Source organism: Papio anubis, unplaced genomic scaffold, assembly GCF_008728515.1.
Source record: "Papio anubis isolate 15944 unplaced genomic scaffold, Panubis1.0 scaffold20, whole genome shotgun sequence".
NCBI lineage: Eukaryota > Metazoa > Chordata > Mammalia > Primates > Cercopithecidae > Papio > Papio anubis.
Window position 1 is genome coordinate 1 of NW_022162022.1, and position 24612 is coordinate 24612.

The following is a 24612-nucleotide window of genomic DNA, read 5'->3' on the forward strand; positions in this document are numbered from 1 at the left end:
GCTGTTATTTGAAAAAGTGAAATGTGTGTATAATACATTGTTTAGCCTATTATGCTTTGCTGCAGGTATTTCATGAAACCCTAATACTATTGCCCCATGGAAGCCAAGAATTTTGAACATATACTTAGCTGTATTTTGTAATAGATGTGTATTTTATAATGTTTAGTACATTGAATAGTTGTGTGTTTTTTGTTTTTTTTAAATCAGCAACAACTTTTACAACAGCATATAAAAAGCAAAAGGCCGCTGGTGAAAAATGTAGCTACTCAGAAAGAAACCAGTGCAGCAGGTCCCGATAGTCGATCAAAAATTGTGCTTCTGGTAGATGCTTCACAGCAAACTGGTAAGGCAAGGGTTCTTACATGTGCATCACTGATTTTGATCTTTTTTCATTTGTCACTTTATAATTGTGGTCTGTACCACTTGTCAGAATTGTAGACTTTCATCCTTTCTTTTGTCCTGCCACTTTGTGAAATTCTCTAGGAAGGATAAAGCAATCTGTATCCTTAATGTTCTTTCAATTTGCTTGCTGGCCTTGTGTACAATTTTGGGCGGGTTTAAGGTGTCCTTTTCCTTTTGTAATAATGGAGTAGTTCAGAAACCAGAGATGGAATTTTGCAGATACTATAGAAATTTGAGGAGCTCATTTTGGTTGAAATTAAAATTGTACATGTTTTTATAACTAGATTAAAACCCTTTATAAAACATCCTAATATCCTATACATCTTCATAGAAAGAACTTAGCAAATTTTCTATGGCATATTTTGGCATAGATCTGAACCAAACCTATGTATGTCATCTATATCCTGTTAAGTACAAATTTTGAACTAGTCAAATATCATTTTGTCAAACATTTTTAGAGGACTGTACAGGCATTAAATAAAAAAGCTTTCACCTGGTAATAGACAAGAATTAATATTCTTACAATGTGCTATTTTTTGCAGTTTATATTATGAAATTTCACTTTGTATCCTTGATCTCAGTTTATTATCTGTAGAGTAGATGTTTATCTCCTCTCATCCATAGTCAGTGACACTAGTAAACAGTCTTTGTTCATGATCCAAGACCAAGATCCATTCAAAGTCATAATTAGCTTTTCTATCTCTGTACAGCCTCCATTCAAATGAGGTCTGAGTTGAAATGAATAAGATGGCTTATGCTTTTTTAGGTTATACCTTTTCTTTTGGAGATCTATTTATCTTTTTACGGTTGCTTAGATCTATTAGGAGCAGAGAAAGGATCTGAAAATCAGTTTAAAAAGTCTTGCTGATAGTACAGTTATTGTGTGGTTAAAGCATAAAGGCATGCATCTTTGAGATTAACAGACTGACAAATACTTGGAGTGGCTATGGAAAAGAATCACAATGTAATATATTACAAAGTTTTCTGGTTTGGTTGTCTTTAGTCATAGTGACCCATTGCTATGTGCTTTTAACCCTGGGAAGGCTTTAAAATATCCTTACTTCTTTATGTTGCTTGTTATTTTAACCACAAAGACACTCTGAGGCATAGTAATTAGAAAATGAAAAGATAAAGGTGAATTTGGATAGAATATTACATATTGTACATCCTATTAGTATTTTTATTCTTCAGTTAAGTTTTTAATTTCTGAGGATTAATTGGTATCAAGCAGAGATCAAATTAAATATTATAGTTTATTAGGAATGTCTTTCCATTTGTAACAGATTTTTACATTTGAACACAAGCTCATTATTTAAAAAGAGTTTATAATAAGATGGCTGGATCTAATATAATATACAAAAGTTAATTGCATTTCAGTTTGCCACCCACAAAATTTGAAAAAAAGATGTCATTAACAATAACACTGAAAAAGAGAGTTTCTGGAAATCTTAGAGAAGACGTATGGGATGTGTAGGCAGAAAATAGTAAGACTAGGCTGGGTGTGGTGGCTCACACCTGTAATCCCAGCATTTTGGAAGGCCAAGGCAGACAGATCACTTGAAGCCAGGAGTTCAAGACCACCCTGGCCAATATGGTGAAACCCCATCTCTACTAAAAAATACAAAAATCAGCTCTGTGTGGTGGCAGGTGCCTGTAGTCCAGCTACTTGGGAGGCTGAGGTAGGAGAATCACTTGAACCTGGGAGGCGGACGTTGCAGTGAGCTGAGATTGCATCACTGCATTCCAGCCTGGCAACCAAGCAAGACTGTCTTGAAAGAAAAATAAAAAAGAAAGTTATAAGTCTTTATTATGGGACATTAAGAAAAACCTAAATATCATGTTCAAAGTAATTTTGGGGAAGCTTGATAAACTAATTCTAAAATAAAGGAACAGTGGTCTCAGAAGACCCAAGACATCCCTGGAAAAGAACTTTTCCTCTAGATATGGAAACTTATAAAGCCGTCTTAATTCCTATAGGTTTATTTTGTCGATGCAGTATACAAAAGTCAAACAGAACAGAGAGCCTAGAAACAGACCCCACATGTGTATGAAAACACGTGTATATGGAAGATGACAGAAAGAGCGTTGCCGATTTGTGCCCCATGCAAATCTATTTCAGATTGATTAAGGACGTAGGGAAGCCCAATGATAGAAGAAAATATAGGCAGATAACTTTATGACTGCAGGGAGGGAACTGTTTCTAAAATTAAGAATTTCTGTTTATTAAAAGTAAGTGAAAGAATAGGCCCCAACTTGGAAAAGACTTTTACCATGTATATAACTGACAAAGGATTAGCATGAGATGTGTAAAGAATTAACATGAATCGATAAGAGAATGATCCCACCCTGTCCTTGGGGCCCATGGAACACTGTGCTGGTAGGCTAAACAATTTTGCAGGAATATAGGAATTTTTCTTTGGACCCAGCCATCTCATTCCTATGAATGTGTCCAAATGGAGCCTCCCCCTAGAAAGAGAGGGGGCTATTTGATTAAAGGTGCATATTGCTGCAGTGCAGCAAAAGTGCTGAAGCTTTCATAGTGTCCACTAGTAGCAGGTAACAAGTCCTGCTTGGACACTACTCTAAGTACAGGACACCCTCTCAGTGGAATAATAAGGAGTCATCTTATAATTATGAAGACTTGTCATAACATGACGTCATATTAAGCAGAGTACAACTCAAAATTAAATCAGTGTTGTATAAAAATTATGAATGGGCAGAAATGTGGAAAAAGGAAAACTTGTAATTTGTTCAAAGAAAGTCTGGTTTTTTGTTTTTTGGAATGTCTTGCTGCAATTATAATTTGTGAAATAAGAAATATAACTCAGAAAAATGGCAGAAGTCAGATAATTCAAAAGTAATATTAATAAAAACTTCACAGAAGGGAAAACACTTGTGGCTAAAAGCAAAAAAAGAAAAAAAAAAGATCAGCCTCATTATTAAGCAGGAACATACTAATTAAAATCCACAATGAGCCACCATTTTATACCCAACAGATTAGGTACAGTCTGGATGATAATGTAAAGTATTTAATGAATATATGGATCATTGGGTGAATATACTATTGTTGGAGTATAACTGTCTATTAAGTACCTTTGAAAATGATTGGGCATCAAGTAAAGTTGGATATGTGCATCCCCTAAGTTCTGGCAGTATTTACCGTAGAGAAACTTACATATGCATGTATGCACATTCATGTGTCTGTGTATCAGTGTCAACAGTAATAGTGTTCTTAGTAGCAAAACTCCGAAACAACTGAGGTGTCTCATCAGTGGTACAAAGGATAAGTACACTGAGGTATATTCATGTGAAGGCATTCTAGATTCCAGTGGCATTAATGAATTATAACATATGCACCACAATCTCAAAGCCAGTGTTGAGGTGTGGCAGGGGTGAGAAGTCACATGGGCAAAGTGGTGTTTTAAAATAAAGTTGAAAACTGGAAAATTATATGATTTAGGTTTTAGAAATACAGAAATCCATGGTAAATCTATAAAGAAAAGTGAAGGAATGATATGCACAGAATTCAGAATAGATGGTAAGCTCTGGGCTAAGAAAATGGTATAGTAGTGGAGGGGAACACACAGCAACCTTCAAAAGATTGATGACGTTCTCTTTCCTAAATGGTTGATGGCGATTTTAGTATTTTAGTGATATATTTTAGTCTGTCTTCATAATAAAAACATACAGGCTGGGTGAGGTAGCTCATGCCTGTAATCCCAGCATTTTGGGAGGTCACGTCGGGTGGATCGCTTGAGCTCAGGAGTTTGAGACCAACCTGGGCAACATGGCGAAACCCTGCAAAACCCTGTCTCTACAAAAAATAACCCCGGTGTGGTGGTGGTGCATGCCTGTAGTCCCAGCTACTTGGGAGGCTGAGATCGAAGGATTGCTTGAGCCTGGGAGGCAGAGGTTGCAGTGAGCCAAAATTGTGCCACTGCCCTTCAGCCTGGGAAACAGACTGAGACCCTGCCTCAAGAAAAACAAAAAACATTAACCAACTTACCAGGAACATCTTACCTTTTAATGAAGTTTTCAAAAAGTTGTCACCTATTTCTTCATTTATGAAGTTTGGTATCTATTTTCTTATAATCTTAATGATGATTTAATGAGAATTTATCAATTTGCTCATCACAAAGAATTGTCACACTTTCCTTGCCTTTGTAGATTTCCCATCAGATATCGCTAACAAGTCTCTCTCAGAGACCACTGCCACAATGCTCTGGAAGTCCAAGGGCAGGAGAAGAAGAGCATCCCACCCCACTGCTGAATCTTCTAGTGAGCAGGGGGCTAGTGAAGCTGACATTGACAGTGACAGTGGTTACTGCAGTCCCAAACACAGCAACAACCAGCCTGCAGCAGGGGCTGTGAGAAATCCTGATTCTGGGACCATGAATGTATGTGGCATCGTCTTGATTTCTTTATTGGTCATTGATATCAGTATTATTATTTTGCATCCTCTGCTAAAGCTTAAGTATCTGTTTTCATTAACAATTACTACAGTAATAGGATAGTTACAAATGTATTTTGTATTTTATTAATAAAAATGTTCATTTATGAATAAGTATGATAATATTGTGATATGCATGCTTCACACTAAATTATAAAACATTTAGCAAAGTACATAATGTTGGTTCTCAAGTAGAGTATAATTGTCTTTTTGTTTCTTTTTTTAGCATGTGGAATCATCTATGTGTGCAGGTACTTATTTTCTGCATTGTGTTTTTGCTATACTTTCTACTTTGTACATTATCAAAGTTTTCCTTTTAAGCATGAGGCGTGCCGATATTGCAAACAAAACTTAGAAATCTTGCAGAGATTCAAGGTAATTTGGAAGTACAGTTTTGCTGATCAGCTTGAGAAAATGCCAACTGGAGATATTCTGTAAGAGGACACTTGTATTACTAAGAACTGTAGTACTACTTACAAGTTTATAGGGCTGGGTAAGGTGGCTCACGCCTGTAATCACAGCACTTTGGGAGGCAGAGGCAGGTGGATCACCTAAGGTCAGGAGTTCGAGACCAGTCTGGCCAACATGATGAAACCCCATCTCTACTAAAAATACAAAAAAATTAGCTGGACTTGGTGAGCGGCTGTAATCCCAGCTACTTGGGAGGCTAAGGCTGGAGAATTGCTTGAACCCAGGAGGCGGAGGTTGCAGTGAGCTAAGATCTCGCCACTGCACTCCAGCCTGGTAAAGAAGAGCGAAACTCCGTCTCAAAAAAAAAAAAAAGGTGTATAGAAAAATTTTCAGTATCGCATTTCTAGTGACTGAATTTCAGTATATGAAGTCAGGTCAATTTAGGTTTTCCTGTCTTTTATAAGTAAATTATAATTTAAAATTGTATTTGTTATAGGTGGTGTAAATTGGTCCAATGTAACTTGCCAGGCAACTCAGAAAAAACCTTGGATGGAAAAAAATCAGACATTTTCTAGAGGTGGAAGGCAAACTGAACAAAGAAATAATTCACAGGTAATTCGAATTACGGTGGAGAAAATTAATTAGGTATGAGATGAGTCATTTTAGATTTGTTAGTTACAGTGGTGTAGTGGATATGCACATTGAGTGATTTGAAAGTGAACTATCGTGTAACTTTAAAATGGCTTAGCTAATAAACTTAAATAATGAAACAAAATGGCAAAGTGTTGAGTGGGTATATATGGTACCATTTTTCTACATTTCTATATATTTAAATATTTTATAATGTTAAAAAAGGATGCCCTTTAATCCTGTTTCATTTGCCATGTCTTTTTCCCACATAAAAATTCAAAAGCATTTTGTGCTTTAAATATTGATTCTTTGATCTTAGGGATGGTAGCCTTGTCCACGTGTCTTTACCTGACTGTAAATACCCTTTTGTGCTAATGGCAGTGCCATAGTGATGGCTTGCCATGAGGTAGTCAGGGCAGATTCCTGAGGCCCAGAGGAACAAGGTGTAACTGCAGTACAGGAGAGGGAGCTGTGCACTGCCATGAACTACAAATAACTGTAACTTCCTGCTTTGATTGGCTGTAAAATCAGGGAGTTGTTTAATGGTCATTATTTTTCCTTTTCATTTTTTTAGATGGCCTTCTTGGATTCCTTAACTCTATTAAGGAATTAAAACTATCATATGACTATATGGATATATTCATCTGTGAATAAACTTAAATAGGAGCAAGTTACTAATGGGTTAAATATGCCAACTATTTGCCTGTTCCTTTGCCTCCCTGGAATGGAATATAGGTTGAGCATTCAAGAAAAAGTTTCAGATTTTAGAGCATTTGGATTTGGGATTGGGATCCCTAATCCAAATCTAAAATCTGAAACTTTTTTCTTTTTAGTTGACACGTAATAACTGTACATAGTTGTAAAGTATAATGATCAAATCAGGGTGATTAACATATCCATCATCTCAAACATAGATCATTTCTTTGTTTTGGGAACATTCAGAATCCTGTCCCCTATTTGAAAATATACAATAAATTATTGTTAACTGTAGTCACCCTACCAGTGCTATAGAACACTAGAATTTATTCCCTCTTTGTAGCTGTAATTTTGCATTCATTGACCAACCTCTCCCTATCCCTCTCCCTCAATCCTTCCTAGCCTCTGGTAACCACTATTCTACGCTCTACTTCTGTAAGATCAACTTTTTTAACTTCCACGTGTGAGTGACAACGTGTGTTCTTTATCTTTCTGTGCCTTGCTTATTTCACTAAACATATTGTCCTCTAGGCTCATCCATGTTGCTGTGAATGACAGGATTTTGTTCTTTTTATGGCTGAACAGTATTCCATTCTATATATATACACCACATTTTCTTCATCCATTCATCTGATGGACACTTAAGTTGATTTCATATCTTGGCTAATGTGAATAATGCTGCAATAAACAAGAGAGGCAGATATCTCTTTAACATACTGATGGCTTTTTCTTTGGCTCTAGTAGTGGGATTGCTGGATCATGTGGTAGTTCTTTTTTTAGTTTTTGAGGAAACTTTATACTATTTTCTGTAGTGGTCATACTAATTTACATTCCCAAGATCAGTGTGTATACGAGTTTCCTTTTCTCTGCATCCTCACCAGCATACCAGCATTTTTTTCGAGAATAGAATAGGCATTCTGAGACGAGAAAATACCTCCTTATGGTTTTGATACACATTTCCCTAATGATTAGTGATGCTGAGCATTTTTTCATGTATGCTTTCCTTTGAGAAATGACTCTTCAGATCATTTGCCCATTTTTTAATTGAAAAATATGAAACTTTTTTAGTGCCATGACACCGCAGCTAGAAAATTCTGTACATAAGTACTTAACACAACTTCGTGTAATGCACACAGTTATTTAAAATACTGTATGAAATTACCTTCAGGCTATGTGTATGAGGTGTATATGAAACACAAGTGAATTTCAGTGTTGAGTCTTGGATCCCATCCCCAAGATACCTCAGTATGTATATGCAGATACTCTAGAATCTGAAAAAATCTGAAATTCAAAACACTTCTGGTCCCAAGCATTTCAGATAAGGAATAACTCAACCTGTACTTCATATGTACCTTAACATTAATTAGGCTGTCAAAAAAACAAAATTCACTCTTCCCTGTGGTTATTGCAAAAATAAATCATTTGTGGCAAGCTGGTGAGGCAGTCTAACTTTATTTGATTAAAAACAAAAGAGCTAAAAGAGGAATCATTTATACAGATTGGATAAACAAATTCTACGTAATATTTACATATGGGCTGAAATTTTCTGCTGAGACTGTAATCGCTAGTCCTACCTGTGTTTACAGTTTCAGTACTATTGGTTTTGCTATCGGTAGCTCACTAGAGAGGAAATAATACTCAGATGAAAAACATTTTATCTCTTTCTCAAAACTGATGAGGAATGTTAAAAGAACAAAAAAGAAAACTTTGCAAATATATATGGCACCAAAGAACTGGAGCCAGATGTTTGACAATGTATTTGCTTTCTACTTCTGATGCTGTTATCCTTGTACTTTACTTAAGTGTATTTGTTTGATTTTTGAGATGCAGAATCTTTTTAAGTCAAAATGTTTTCCCTTTTTGCAATTTCTGATTGTTTTTAGACTCTAGACATCTTTTAGAAATCAAATAAATATTGACCTGTATGTTCTGTTACTTTTTGTAATATAATATTTCAGGGCATTTTTATCTGAGATTTATTTTGTTCCATGGTAAAACAAAATGGAGTGGATTTTCAAAGTAGTTAACCAGTTGTCCTAACATTCTTTCCCTGGTTTTTGTTTCCATTTTAGTGATTTGCTGATTTCTTTTTTTCTTTTATTCTTTCTTTTTTTTTTTTTTGTGACAGAGTCTCGCTCTTGTTGCCCAGGCTGGAATGCAGTGGCACGATCTTAGCTCACTGCAACCTCCGCCTCTCAGGTTCAAGTGATTCTTCTGCCTCAGCCTCCTTAGTAGCTGGGATTACAGGTGCCCAACACCACGTCTGGGTAATTTTTGTGTTTTTAGTAGAAACGGGGTTTCACGATGTTGCCCAGACTGGTCTCAAACTCTTGACTTTGTGATCTACCCACCTCGGCCTCCCAAAGTTTTGGGATTACAGGGGTGAGCCACCGCGACCGGCCTACTGATTTCTTATATGCTGTTTTGGGGCTATTTGTTTTGTTCAGTTTATGAGATTTTTGCACCTGTACCATGCTGTTTAATTACAGGAGTTTTAAACATCCTTACCAGTGTTTTAACATTGAGTAACATAGATCATTTCTTTAGTCTGGTATACGTCTAATTTTAAATGATGGAAAGAATCCAAAAACTTGAAATCTTTTAAAACGGCTTTATTTTATAGAATAGGTTGAAAAGTAAACGAGATTTTAAAAAAAAAGATTATATACAATGTAAAAGTCTCATTTCACCCCTGCTTCTCCTTGACTTCCCCTCTCCCCCTATACCTCTCCCACTTTGAGTAAATTCTTGTAGTCTTCCAGAGTTTTTTCACTTCATTATAAGTAAATAGATGTATATATCTTATTTTTGTTCTTTCTTTACAAAAAAAGAGCATATCTACTGTGTTCTCTCCTTTGCTCACTTACAGTGCATCTTGGAGACATTTTCATAATTTCCATATTACCACGTAAAGGGCTTCCACACTTTTTCCTTTTAGACAACTCGTAATATTGTGTGGATATACCCTTGTTGATTTCTGTAGCCTTATCAATGGATACTTGAGTTGTTTGCAAACTGTTGCTGTTGTAAACATGCTGCTGTGTCATTTAGAAATGTGTATGTATAGAATCAATTTCTAGATAAGGGACTGCTGAGTCAAAAGGTAAATTCATGTGTTGTTTTGGTAAATATCACCAGATTGTATCAGTCTGCATCCTCAACAACAATGTGGAAAGTGCCTAGTATCATACGGCTTCAGATACAGTGTGTTTTCAGGATTTGGGGTGTATGCCAGTTAGATAAAAATTATGTCTTAATGTAGTTGATCATTCTTCCATGTGTTTAAGGAGCATTTGTATTTACTTCTTTTCCTGTGAACTTACCTGATCCTATACTTTGCTCATTTTTTGAATCTTGATCTATTTCTTTCTTTTTTGAGGTACATTTTAAAATCAGTTTGATCAAGTTTTTATCAAGTTCCTGAAGTTACTTGGAGTCTTTAATATGTAACGCAAGTTGCAAATATTTTGCTAGGTTTTCCTTTTTATTTTTTACTTTGCTCATTATTATCATGATTATTGCCGTGCAGAGTTTATTTTTAAAATAACATTAAGGCCGGGCGCGGTGGCTCACGCCTGTAATCCCAGCACTTTGGGAGGCCGAGGTGGGTGGATCACCTGAGTTTGGGAGTTCGAGACCAGCCTGACCAACATGGAGAAACCCCGTCTCTACTAAAAATACAAAATTAGCTGGGCGTTGTGGCACATGCCTGTAATCCCAGCTACCAGGGAGGCTGAGGCAGGAGCATTGCTTGAACCTGGGAGGCGGAGGTTGCGGTGAGCCGAGATTGTGCCATTACACTCCAGCCTGGACAACAAGAGTGAAACTCTGTCTCAAAAAAAAAAAAAAAACGTTAAGAAGTTTGTATTTATAAATTGACTCTATTGGTCCTTTTTTTTTGATGGCTTCTAAAGTGTTTTAAATCATAGTTGGAAAAGCTTAGCCCCTACTCCAAGGCTGTAAAGGAATTTGCTTGTTTCTTCCTCTAGTGTATTCATGGCCTTGTTTCTTTACATTTAAATATTTATTCCATTTGGAGTTTTTCTTGGTATATGATGTGAGATATTATCCTACTTTGTATTTTCGAAGTGACTTTAAAATCTTCCAGCACCATTTGTTGAAAAGTTTGTCCCTTCTTCACTGACTTTAATTACCTTTATCACTTAATAAGTTCCCAAATATATTGGAATCCATTTCTAGACTTTCTATTCTGTTCCATTGGTGTTTAAATTAATCTATAAACTTAGAATCAGCTACCTTTTATGATATGTCATCTTTCTATGCAAACACAGTATGTCTTCCTATTTTTGAATCTTTTTTTTTTTTTTGAAATGAAGTCTTTGTTGCCTAGGCTGGAGTACAGTGGCACAATCTCAGCTCACTGCAATCTCCACCTCCTGGGTTCAAGTGATTCTCCTGCCTCAGCCTCCTGAGTAGCTGAGATTACAGGTGCCTGCTACCACGCGTGGCTAATTTTTGTATTTCAGTAGAGACCAGATTTCACCATGTTGGCCAGACTGGCCTTGAACTTCTGACCTCAAGTGATCCACCTGCCTCAGCCTCCCAAAGTGCTGGGATTACAGGCGTGAGCCACCGCACCTGGCTTGAATCATTTTTTGGTGTTCTTTAGAAAAGTGGTGTAAGGCAGGCATGGTGGCATGCACCCATAGTCCTGTCTACTTGGGAGAGTGAGGTGGGAGGAACGCTTGAGCCCAGGAGTTTCAGGTTACAGTGAGCTATAATGGCGCCATGGCACTGCAGCCTGGGCAGCAGAGAGACCCCGTCTCAGTTAAGCAGTCAATCAATCAGTCAGTCAACAAATGGAAGTGTTGCAAAGTTTTCCTTAAATAAGTTTGTACATAGTGGTAATTTCTAATATTTTTTTCCTTTTTATTATTGTAAATGGGGTATGAAAACTTTAAAATTTTTAATTTTGTGCTACTCATTTAAGAATCTTAATATATATTCAGAGCTGTAGCTTCTGCTTTGTTTTGTTCAGTATACCCTCTTTCTATCAACAAAACTCTTTTTTAGAAGAGCTGACAAAATATTTAGATGTCATGAGGTTATTGATTCATTAATGAGTTTATTGGAATACTTGCACATTTGGCTCACATGAACTTTGTTGGGACCATTAGTTTGGGGGTTTTAATTTAATCCTGGTGCTTTATGTCTCAAAGTGTAAGAATCAGATTGCATTTGTTTTTAAAGGAAATAGTTTTACTATTTGTAACACCATTAATGCATATATACTAATTCTGGTTTACAACAGCAAGCGTAAGAATTCAGGTGGTTCCAGGTCTTTGTGTGCATCTGTTTGATTTCAGAACCCAAGGCCTGCATACCAGCACCTTCTCTCCAGGTCTGCTTCCAATTTGCAGTTGTTAGAATTTTGGAGTAGCTGTTACTGAAGATCGTATTTTTCATATCTTTTAAGTGTCCTGGTTAAGAGAGGCATTTTCTGTTAGCTGCATTTGGTACTTAAGAGAGGGAACTTGAAATGTCTTAAGAGTCTTAGAATGCGTAATGTTTTTTTTCTTGCCCACATGAAAATTGAACATTTTGCAGATTTGTTAATGGGATTTTTTGGTCTGTTTTGGCTGCTATAAAATAATGCTGTAGACTCAGTGGCTTATAAACAACAGAAGTTTATTTCTCTCAGTTCTGGAGGGTGGGAAGTCCAAGGCCCTGGCAAATTCGATGTCTGGTGAGGGCCTGCTTCCTGGTTCCTAGGTGACTGTCTTCTAGCTTTGTCCTTACGTGGTGGAAGGGGTGAAGGAGGTCTCTGGGGTTCCTTATATGAGGTCACTAATCCCATTTATGATGGCTCTGCCCTCATAACCTAATCACCTTCCAAAGGCCGCACTTTCAAATACCATCTCATGGGCAGAGGGAGTGTTAGGATTTTAATACATCAATTTTGGGACATAGAAACATTTTAGTTCCTAACATACAATAATAATACTAATTTATGTGATTGAATGAAAAGCTTATTCTCTTAAATCTTGGAAACAAGATTTTTATTAAATAATTTTCCTAATTGTTTTATCTATTTTATAAAAAAATAAACTGCAAGTATGAGAAAACTTACAGTAGTTAAAGAGTAACTGGGCACGGTCACTCATGCATGTAATCACAGCACTTTGGGAGGCGAGGCAGGAGGATCCCTTGAGCGCAGGAATTCTAGACCAGCCTGGACAATATAGGCAGACCCTGCTTCTACAGAAAATAAAAAAATTAGCTGGGTGTGGTGGTGCACACCTGTGGTCCTAGGTATTTGGGGGGCTGAGGTGAAAGAATCACTTGTGTCCAGGAGGTTGAGGCTACAGTGAGCCTTGTTGGCACTACTGCACTCCTGCCTGGGTGACAGAGTAAGATCCTAACTTAAAAAGTAATATAAAAGGCCAGGCATGTGACTCATGCCTTAATCTCAGTACTTTGAGAGGCCAAGGTGGGAAGATTGCTTGAAGTCAGCAGTTCAAGACCAGCCTGGGAACATAGTGAGACCCCTGTCTCTACAAAACTACAGATAAAACAATTAGCTAGGTATAGTGGCATGTGTTTGTAGTCCCAGTTGCTTGGGAGGCTGAGGCAAGAGAATCACTTGAGCCTAGGTGTTCAGGCTGTAGTGAGCTATGATCAAGCCACTGCACTCCAGCCTGGGCAACAGAGCAAGATCACGTCTCTAAAAAAAAAAAGTAAGTAATATGCAGTTCCCCCCCAGTGGTAATATCTTGCAAAACTAAAGTGCAATATCACACCCAGATATTGGCCTTGATACAGTCAAGACACAGAACAGATTCATCATCACAAGGACCCTCCTATTGGCTTTCATAGCCACACCAACTGCTCCTTATGCCCTAGAGTTCACTGACCTGTTCTCCCTTTCTAATTCTGCTGTTTCAATAATTTTGTATGCCTTTGTACAGTCTTTGGGATTGGCCTTTTTCACTTCCATGGTTCTCTGGTTGTTGAGTTTATCAATACTGTAGTTTATTCCCTTTTGTGGTTGATACAGACTTCTATACTATGATCTGGATCTGCCGCAGTTAGTTTAACTGTTCACCCACTGTAGAACATCTGGTTTGTTTCCTGTTTTCACTTTTGTGAATAAAGCTGCTAATAAATATTCATGTCGAGGGGAAAAAAGTAATGTGCATTAATCGTCTCATTTTTCTGTTTTACTTATAAGTACCTTATTTGTCAGAAACTTGATCTTTAAAATAAGTGATGCACTTCGTGAAAATTTATTGAGTTGTACACTTGTGCGTACTTTTCTGCCGGTATGTTATATACTTGAGTGAAACATTTATTTAAAAATAATTAGATTTTTTTCCCCCTCTGGGGTTTACTTAGGTTGGATTCAGATGCCGAGGACACAGTACTTCCTCAGAAAGAAGACAGAATTTGCAAAAGAGACCAGATAATAAGCATTTAAGCTCTAGTCAATCCCATAGAAGCGATCCTAATTCTGAGTCTTTATATTTTGAGGTATTTTTTTCAAACTCTATTTGTAAGCTGTTATAGGAAATGTTCCCATTAAGAAATTAATGTGTTACATTGTGAACATTATGAATACTTTTTATGTCTTAGTGATTCTAGTATTAAATTATAAATTACTCAGAAGTATTAACTCATTTTTGTCTTAGTTATATATATTTAATCTAACATTAATTTTACTGATGTTTATTTTTATAAATTTTTGTCCTGTGTGTTCACCATTTTGAGGTAATGTGTAGAGGTAGAACTTGATTTCATGTGGACTTTATTTAGTATGGAGCTTTTTCACTTAATTTTTGTTGTTACTCAATTCATTTGAAAGGCTTTTCAGATTTGAGTAGTTCAATCTAGTTAAGTTGTGCTGTCAGCCAGGAGAGTTTTAGAGGAGGAGGAAAGATGTTTTACTTTCTCTGATAGACAGCTCATATCCTAATTGCACTGTTATTCATCGAACAGATTCTTATTGGTGGTCTATATGTGTGCAGTAAGGTGCTCTGAATGATACATAAAGGTGAACAGACCTGCTATCTTCGGGAGCGTTGCTGTGTAGTAGGAGAACGTAGGCATATACACACGTAATACTTAGTTGAGTGTGGTTAGAGTTGAGCGCAGAGACAGGTCACTTTGGGTTTGTGGCAGGGTAGGTAACATTTGAAATGAATTTAAAGAACAAGTAGAATTTGTATGTGTCAAGATGTTTTTCACCACATATCTCTGGAAACTCATTTGAGTAGCTCATTTTGGTTGGATCATAAATTCTATTAAATGAGTTAATAGATGGAGATTAAACTGGAAAACTTACTTGAGGTCAGAGGATAGAAATGAATAATATGCCGGGTGTGATGGCTAATGCCTGTAATCCCAGCGCTTTCGGAGGCCAAAGGTGGGGCGGATCACTTGAGGTCAGGAGTTTGAGACCTGGCCAACGTGGTGAAACCCCATCTCTACTAAAAATACAAAAAGTTAACTGGACATGGTGGCAGGTGCCTGTAATTCCAGCTACTTGGGAGGCTGAGGCAGGAGAATCACTTGAATTCAGGAGGCAGAGGTTGCAGTGAGCTGAGATTGTGCCATTGCTCTCCAGCCTGGGCAACAATAGCAAAACTCCGTCTCAAAAAAAAAAAAAAAAATCAATAATATGTTAGATAAGTTTAGTAATTGAGTCAGAGGACTTGAGAGTATCTCAATTACTCTATCAAGAATAGTTTCAACATATCCAGATCTGGCAATAGTAGTACATGTATTCACCTGTACTATTGGTTCTATACTTATATTTAAAGATACTAGATATAATTTTCAGGATAAAGGAAGATATTAAGAACTTAATTTCAATGGAAAATTTTTTAAACCTTATTGACAATCATGTGGAGTAATGCAGAACAAGGAATATATTAATAAAGTTTACATGAAGCTGTCTATTAAACACTTTTTCAAATTATCTGAATGTGATAAAATCCAGTTTGAATTTCTTTTCAATTACCCACCCATCTGAAGGTAGAACTATTAATAAAAATGAAATAGTAGGTGCAGAAATCCAAAAAATGGAGATGTGTGGATATGCCGCCATCCTTGAATAATTAAATTGTTTATGTTTTAGCATGTGAGAAATGACATTTCCTCTTTAAGACTGACTTTGAATAATTCAGTAGTAGAATACAAGAAATAACTTCCTCATTTTTCAATACTTCTAAGCATTAGAAAAAGTTTTTTTTAGGAGTTTGCCTTGAACTCTTTTTACTTAAAATGTGAAATATTTCAGGATGAAGATGGGTTTCAAGAACTAAATGAGAATGGAAATGCTAAGGATGAGAATATTCAACAAAAACTTTCTTCTAAAGTTGTAAGTGACTCTTTAAAAAGAAAAGCAAAATATAACATCTTTTGAACAATGGCTATGTTGAAGGGAAATATTAAAGATAAGTGTAAAGGCACATGGAGCAGCAGAGTGTGCAGGAGATGGTGTTTAGTACCTATCTTTAGTATTTCTTTCCAGCATAGCCTGCACAAAGATAATTCCCTATGAAATCCACAGTTCTGTTACTAAAGCACCATTAATTAAATGATATCATCATGCAACATACAGTCTGTACTGAAATTTTCCCAGTTGTTTCAAAATTTTACTTTGGAGATATTTTGTTTTATTTCATTCAAGGATCCAGGCAACCATCACCCTCTGCATTAAGCTGTTTTGTCCCTTTATTATTTCCCAGTCTGAAATGGTCCCACTGTCAAATCCTGTTCTTTATGACATTGAATTCTTTCTTTTTTTTTCTGTAATGACATTGAATTCTTTGAAGAGTCTAGTCCAGTTATACTGCAGAACATCCCACATTCTGGATCCTTTTTCCTTATGATTGACTTTTATGGGGTCACTAACAAATGTTTTTTTCTGGTTATCATAGTTGGATGATTTACCTGAAAACTCACCAATCAATATAGTTCAGACTCCAATTCCCATTACCACCTCAGTTCCGAAACGTGCAAAAAGTCAGAAGAAGAAAGCTTTAGCAGCAGCCCTTGCCACAGCTCAAGAATATTCAGAAATAAGTATGGAGCAAAAAAAATTACAGGTACATATTCCTTTTTATGAACAAATGTGATACTTTACTTGCTAGGTTCGATGGAATAAATAGAAGGAGTGATAAATATAGTCATCTTAAAATGCCACACTTTGATACTGTAACAAAAGCATTAATTTTTTATATTTATTTTGTAGGAAGCTTTATCAAAAGCAGCTGGAAAAAAGAATAAAACACCTGTGCAGCTAGATTTGGGGGACATGTTAGCTGCTCTGGAAAAACAACAGCAAGCAATGAAAGCACGGCAAATTACTAACACCAGACCTCTGTCATATACAGGTGATGTCATTAGTCTGAGCAATTTGCTGTTTGTCTCTGGTAATATATGTTAGATGTTTTGTCTCTGGTAATATATGTTAGAAATTTTAAAAGTTTTATATATGTATGTATATATGTATGTATATATGTGTGTGTGTGTGTGTGTGTGTATATGTATGTGTGTTTGTGTGTGTGTATTTTAAGTAAGTCAGCTTAAACCACAAACCTTGAAATTCTCCATGCTCCTTTTCTTTCCACACCTAGTCCTTTAACATATCCTGTCTGTCCTGCCTGCAAAACATATCCATACTCTAACTACTCACCAGATTTCCTGCCACCACAGTAGCCCCCATTATTGTATAATACTATACTGAGTAGCCTCCTTACTACTACTTGTTTTTCCCTCCCCCCAACCTCTAGTCTGTGTTAAAAGAAGTGACCTTTTTAAAATGTAAGCAGGATTATATCACTTCACTGCTCAGAATCCTCTAATAGTGCTTCATTTCACTTGGCATGAAGCCAGGCTCCTAACTAAAGCCATATTTTAGCTGACCCTATTACCTTTTTGCCTTTGTCACCATTTTGTCCTAACACACTCTGCTCTAGCCATGTTAGCAGTCCTCAGACACACCCAGCCTGATCCTAGCTCAGTATCTGTGGGCTTGCTATTCCCTTTACCTCAGACGCTCTTTCCCCAGGTATCAGCATAGTTTGCTTCCCTCAGGTTCTTTAGATCTCTGCATAAATGTCAGTTGGTATGCATTTTGACTCACCCAAATTTTTTTCTTTTTCAAAATTGAAATTTAAAAAATCACAAGTAATCTGGCTTTCTTACGTTATCCAGTTTAAAACTCACTTGCAAACAAGGGTTTTTATCAGATTGTGTGTGTGTATATGGGAAAATGATCTGGCTTTCTACTGAAACAGTAATTTCTATTTTAACAAACCTTGTCAGATTTAGAGCTCAGCTTTTCCATGTTCCCTCATTTCTTTTCATTGTCTTTTTAGAGGGTGAGGAATAGAACAAAGGAACAGGAAAGGTACCAATGTACAGTACCAGCACCGATGCTGAGAGGCAAAATTGAATTTTGTGTTTCTTCTGATCCTGTGTGAAGGGACTATTACTTATTAGAAAGATAAATTACAATGTATAATTTTAACCTGTGTGCAAAATGTTTAAACCTATCTAGTTACCAGTCCACTGTCAACCTTTGCTTTGAGTAACTATTATTACAAATAGTACTGAATGTGTATAAAGCTTTAGACTTGCATGTTGAGCTGGGGAGAGTGGCAGTAATCTCTCACTGAAGAGGAAAAGTAGGGAATAAAACTGAGTTAGCAGTGTTCTGGAGGGGTGTGGCCTAGTAGCTAAAAGCAGGGGCTCTGGAATCCAGTTGCCTTTGTTTAAATCCTGTTCTTCCATGTGTTTCACTGGCAAGTTACTTAACCTTCCTGTGCTTCAGTTTCCTCACATTAATGTGAGAGTACCTGCTTCAGGATTGTCTTGAGAATTAGATGAGATGATATATGTAAAGTACTTAGAGTATCCGGGTTATAATCACTCAATAAATGTTTAATATTATTATGGAGATGAGATTGTTAACCTGTGATACGTCAGATGGCTTATTACAACTTCGATTTATTTAGTAACTGTTAATGTATTTGTTTATATATGTACAGATATACAGTATATATACCGTATATATTATATGCATATATACAGTGTATGTACCGTATATATTATATACATATATGGTATATAATGTATATATGTTATATGTGCAGTATACTGTATATGTTATATTATATATGGCATATATACTATATACAATACACTATATATGTAATATACATATATACAGTATATACTGCTAAATATATGTTTGTATATACACATACTGTTAATATACATATATAAACATATTTAGCAGTTGCTAAATGTTAATATATAATTATTAGAAATTATATAACTATATATTGTTTTATATATATCTTTTTAAATATATGTATACCCATATATACACATGTTCAAGAAAAGGATGAAACTGATCATGATGAAGAAGGATTATAGGGATATGATGGATCTGGAAACAGGTCAATGATGACTCCAAACTCTCTGTCTTGGATGACTGTGGTGGTGATAAGGGCTGCGATGTTACTACACAAGATAGGGATTATAGAAGAATTTTGTTGGGAAGAGCAGATGCTGCCTATTGTATTTTAAATGCTAGCACGGGAGATTCTGGTGGTTCCTATTTAGCATATAGTTATGAATGTATAGTTTAGGTTACAAGTCAGTGAGTTTCAAATACAGATGATTGTTGAAGCTGTGGAAATCAGATTGTTGGGGGAAAGAAAAATTAGGAAAAAGATGTTCACAGACAAAGCCTTGTGGAATGCTCACATTTAAAGGATGAGAGGAAGAAGAACAAGAAACATAGATTTGAGAAAGAATAAGAAAAATAAAGGAGTGTAATGTTACAGAAGGCAAGGATAGAATTTTGAGGAAAAGGATGTAGTCCTTGGTACCAAATGCTGAAGAAAACTAGAGTGAAGAGTCAGAGAATTATATTTGGCAATTGCAAGATTATATGTGACCTTGACAATAAGTTTCAGGAGAATGGGTTGGGCAGAGGTCAAATTGTAATAATTTGAAAAGTGATAATGAGAGAAAAACTGTTTAGAAGTTTAATAGGGAAGGAAAGGGGAATGATGGCACTTTAGCTTGAAGGGAAGTCAGTCAAGGGAAGGGTTTAGTTGGTTTGTCTTTTTAAAAAACCCTTTCTTAGTTTTAGATAGAAAAATTTTAGCATCTTATTAGGGGATCAAGAAAAAAGTCAAGGGTCGGGGAGGAACTTGAAAGATGCAAGGGTATAGGAATAGAGTTAGATCCTAGAGAAACTGAGATAGGATATTAAGAATAGAGACAGTCAGTGAGCCTTGGACACGAGTAAGGATGTCTGCCACCCCCTTTCAGGTGGTTTGTAAGTTTGTATTGGATAGCATCTTCTCAGGGAAGTGGCAGGAAAGCTCTGCTAGAGTGAGAGGATTGAGGTTGGGGATTTAGGAATAGTAAAGGATTGGAAAAAGCCCGTGTAAACTGAGGGTATCAGCCAGACATGAAAGAATTACTGAGGCCAGGTGCAGCGGCTCACGCCTGTAATCCCAGCACTTTGGGAGGCTGGTGCAGGTGGATCACAAGGTCAAGAGATTGAGACCATCCTGGCCAACATGGTGAAACCCTGTTTCTACTAAAAATACGAAAATTAGCTGGGCATGGTGGTATGTGCCTGTAGTCGCAGCTACTCGGGAGGCTGAGGCAGGAGAATTGCTTGAACCCAGGAGGCAGAGATTTCAGTGAGCCGAGATCGTGCCACTGCACTCCAGCCTGGGCGACAGAGTGAGACTCCATCTCAAAAAATAAATAAATAAATAAAAATAATTACTGAATGGGACTGAGTACAGCTGAGTGGGTAAAATCATCTTTCTTTACTGACCAACTGAAATAAGGAGAGAAGTGATAGATAAGATATCTTACATAAGGACAAATACCAGATTCAGTAGGAATAAGAACGAGTGCAGCATTGTGAAGTTTCAAAGGTAGAATGGTTCTGACTGAAGACCAGTTGCAAGGAATTGCCATGTCTGAGGGTTGTACAGTAGAGTAGAACTAATTATTTATCCCTCTAATGGACCTCTAAATTGGTTCATTGCATTGGCTTAGTCTCTAAAGGATAGGTAAAAGCTGTATCTGAGGGACACTGCCTAGCCATGTGTAGTGCTCCTACTGTTATGATGTCGTTTTTTCCATGGGAGGAGGATGTTCTTGTTTTTGTAGTTATCATTGGAAATTTTGAAAGTATGTGGGATTGGCCCTAATGGTGAAACTAATGTTCCTTTTTGTTTTTAGTGGTTACTGCAGCTTCTTTTCACACTAAAGACTCTACTAATAGAAAACCTTTAACCAAAAGTCAGCCCTGTTTGACATCCTTTAATTCTGTGGACATTGCTTCTTCTAAAGCAAAAAAAGGAAAAGAGAAGGAAATAGCAAAACTAAAACGACCCACAGCACTTAAAAAGGTAAACCAAAATCTGGTGGGATATTTATTTTATAAGATGAATAAAGATTTTAATCTGTTTTGTAAAAGTAGGTTGTGGTGTCTTAGCTAACGGATTGTTGTGAGAAGTATTCATACACATGAATCTTGACGATAATGTGTTAATTAGAAGCTCAGGATATCATCAGTATCATGACTGTCTTTCTGTGTAGAACGGGACCCTGGAAAATGAATTATTTCTATAAAGTTAAAAAAAAGTTAAATATTTAGTATCCCGGAACATTAGACTCCAGGAATCAGAAGCCCTGGATTTCAGTACTAAGTTCAGTGCTATATGTCATTTTAGGCAACCATTTTACTCTCATCCTTCTCATCTATAAATTGGGCATCATATTTTATTTAACTCACCATTGTTAAGAGGTTCAAAATGAGATAATTTGGTTCCAGATAATTGAAAACTGTAGAATGTCAATCAAGTGTAACTGTATGACCTGGGTTCTAAACTTTTTAATTTACCCTTTTTTTTTTTTGGAAACTAGTTTGTCACCCAGGATTTAAAGAATCAGATGGGTATGGTTTGATAGCTGTATATTCTATAATATAATTGCTTTTCTTTATTTTGTGTGCAGTACTTCCTTCAAGTTACAGTGTCTGAAATAACATTTGCCTTTTTGCCAGTTAGCCAAACTTCTCATGTTCATGTTTAAGTGAACTACTATACCTGTGTTTAATGTATATTGTCATCATTTGTACATAGTTGAAGAGTTATCAGTAATTAAAGACTGGTATAACTTTTAGGTTATTTTAAAAGAAAGAGAGGAAAAGAAGGGGCGCTTAACTGTGGACCATAATCTTTTGGGATCTGAGGAACCAACAGAAATGCACTTAGATTTTATTGATGATTTGCCACAGGAGATTGTTTCCCAGGAAGGTAAGGAGGTCCCCCTTTCTCCCCTCTCATGGAATGGTCTGAAATATTTTAATAGATATGTAAGCTATCACTAGTTATGCTCCTGATTGAAAGATGTGCTCCATATTTTACATAAATCTCTTTATTTTTTAGAGTGGTTTCTTTTAAAGATGCTTTTGTAGGGAGATGGTTAAAGAGAAGGGGACAGATGTTATATAGTAGGCCTATGACATTTTTGAGGCTTAAATCCTGAATTTGTAGTGAACCCTCAAAATTAAGATCTCACGAATGCACGAGATCTCTGGAATTGTCACAAGTATTTTCATTTTGTTTTCTTTTACGTCCAGAACACTGTTGGCTATCTTTCTTTGTGGGGCTATTTTTCATCGAGTCATTTTTGTTGATTTTCTTGCTTTTGTGGAATTAATACATATGCCACAATGCCACAATGAATGCAATTGCAAAGCAGAATCTAGTTGGTCAGTAAGATTCAGTGTCATACATTAAGTAGCAACACATGATTCCAATTGGTAACTTAGCAAAACCACAGATTTCTTCTAATATTTATACCACCACAGAAGAAATATTTTTCTGCTAGTATATCTTTATTGCCCAAGTTTTTGCAACACATTTAAATCTGGTTTACATGTAGATTAAGCAACAATGTTTCATTGTTTTTAGAAAAATGAGTTGATTTCTAAGGATTGTTCACCAGAGAAGTTTGTTTAGGGTTCGCTTTTATTCTCAGTTTAATGATTCCCTGTTTTTAGGTGTAATCATCCATCCATTCATTCAGCAAATGTTTACTGAATGCTTACCCCATGTATTTTAGTAACTAGAGTAGCAAGAGGACGTTGGGGAATGTAATAAAGATATATATATAGTAGACAGGTCCTGCTGTTGAAGAACTTACAGCCTAGTAGGAAGGTAAGAAGATACATGTGGGCTGGGCGCAGTGGCTCACACCTATAATCCTAACACTTTGGGAAGCCAAGATGGGCAGATCTCTTGAGCTCAGGAGTTCGAGACCAGCCTGGGCAACAAGGCGAAACCCTGTCTCTACAAAAAAAAATAGAATTAGCTGGGCATGTTGACTTACGCTTACAGTCCAAGCTACTTGGGGCACTAAAGTGGGAGGATTGGTTGAACCCAGGAGGTCGAGACTGCAATGAGTGGAGATCATGCCACTGCACTCCAGCCCGGATGACAAAGTGAGACCCTGTATCAAAAAGAAAGAAAGAAAAAAAAAAACCATGTGTAACTTTGCTAATTAATGGACTAGATATACAAATACGAGCTAATTTCTTGAGTTTGGCTGTTTGGGAAAGAAGCAGTAACTAAACGAAGGAGACAGTAGAGTCAAGAAATGGCATTTAATAATGTGGCTTCTTGAACACAGAAGCAAAGACCAAATAAGAGAGAAACCGGAGTGGTGCCTGGAGAATCAGGAGTGGTGTGGAGAGGGTGAGGTAGAATTTGTCAATGCCAGCAATAATGGGAAGTTTAAAAAAATAAAAAAAAAAAAAAGATTTCTAAGAAATAGATGGAAAACTAGAAATGAGGAAGTGAGTAATGTGATCTGGAAAGAGGTATAGATTTTTTTGTGTGTGTACGTGTGATAGAATCTCTGTTGTTGCCCAGGCTGGAGTGCAGTGGCGCGATCTCGGCTCGCTGCAACCTCCACCTCCCGGGTTCAAGCTATTCTTCTGCCTTAGCCTCCCGAGTAGCTGGGACTACAGGCATGTGCCACCATGCCCAGCTAATTTATTTGCATTTTTAGTAGAGACGGGGTTTCACCATGTTGGCCAGACTGGTCTTGAACCCTGGACCTCAAGTAATCTTCTGCCTTGGCCTCCCAGAGTGCTGGGATTACAGTCATGAGCCACCAGGCCTGGCCTAAGAGGTGCAGATTTTTGCTTTTTAATGTAAATTCTCTAGGAATACATGTTTTAGATAATGTATATTCTTCTTCGCCCCTGTGGAGACTTCTGGGCTATGCTTAACTTTTGAGAGAGAAGAAATTTTTTTTTTTTAAGAGATGGAAGTCTCACAGTGTTTCTCAGGCTGACCTGAAACTTCCAGATTCAAGCGATTTTCTCACCTCACCCTCCCGAGTAGCTGGGACCACAGGCATGCACCACCTCACCTGGCTAAGAGTATACTTCAACAGACAATAGGAGAATTTAATTTTTTTAGTGTATGGAACATGTTTATTTATGATATGAAAAATGCCCACTTTATTAGCTTCTGGAAAATCTGGAAATGACCCAAAAGACAACGGCCATTCTAAATTACATTGATCAACGTAGAGCTTTTCAGCATTTGAAGTTTCTAAATTTTTTCCCTTCACTCCACATCTCCACAGATACTGGACTGAGCATGCCCAGTGATACTTCACTCTCTCCAGCAAGTCAGAACTCTCCGTACTGTATGACACCTGTGTCACAAGGCTCTCCAGCTAGTTCTGGAATAGGCAGTCCAATGGCATCTTCAACAATAACCAAAATCCACAGCAAAAGATTTAGAGAGTAAGTTTTATACTCATTATTGAGGTTGAATAGTTTAAGGATCTTGATTGTAGTTGTGAATTTAGTATTGTCATTGTTACTCAGTGAGTCGAGCAGACAAAACACTAGAGATCTTTAAGTCCTTTCGGATTTTGTTTAACAGCTGAGTTTATTTATTTAAAGCATTGCCTCTGTCTGCTGTTAGTATTCA

The 24612-nt window shown here is 36.8% G+C and overlaps 1 protein-coding gene across 1 annotated transcript in view; it reads left to right on the forward strand.

Moving 5' to 3' along the window:
- Positions 1-207: 207 nt before the first annotated feature.
- The window catches only part of LOC116272791 (selenocysteine insertion sequence-binding protein 2-like), a gene marked incomplete at its 5' end in the record, with an annotated part of 44750 nt that continues 20345 nt past the window's right edge, over positions 208-24612 (forward strand). Inside the window, 11 exons of the mRNA XM_031661604.1 lie at positions 208-343; positions 4570-4799; positions 5079-5103; positions 5760-5875; positions 13946-14080; positions 15849-15929; positions 16492-16659; positions 16806-16947; positions 20837-21006; positions 21783-21915; positions 24260-24422. Of these exons, the coding sequence (XP_031517464.1) occupies positions 208-343; positions 4570-4799; positions 5079-5103; positions 5760-5875; positions 13946-14080; positions 15849-15929; positions 16492-16659; positions 16806-16947; positions 20837-21006; positions 21783-21915; positions 24260-24422 (1499 nt within the window). The remainder of the gene's footprint in view (positions 344-4569; positions 4800-5078; positions 5104-5759; positions 5876-13945; positions 14081-15848; positions 15930-16491; positions 16660-16805; positions 16948-20836; positions 21007-21782; positions 21916-24259; positions 24423-24612) is intronic.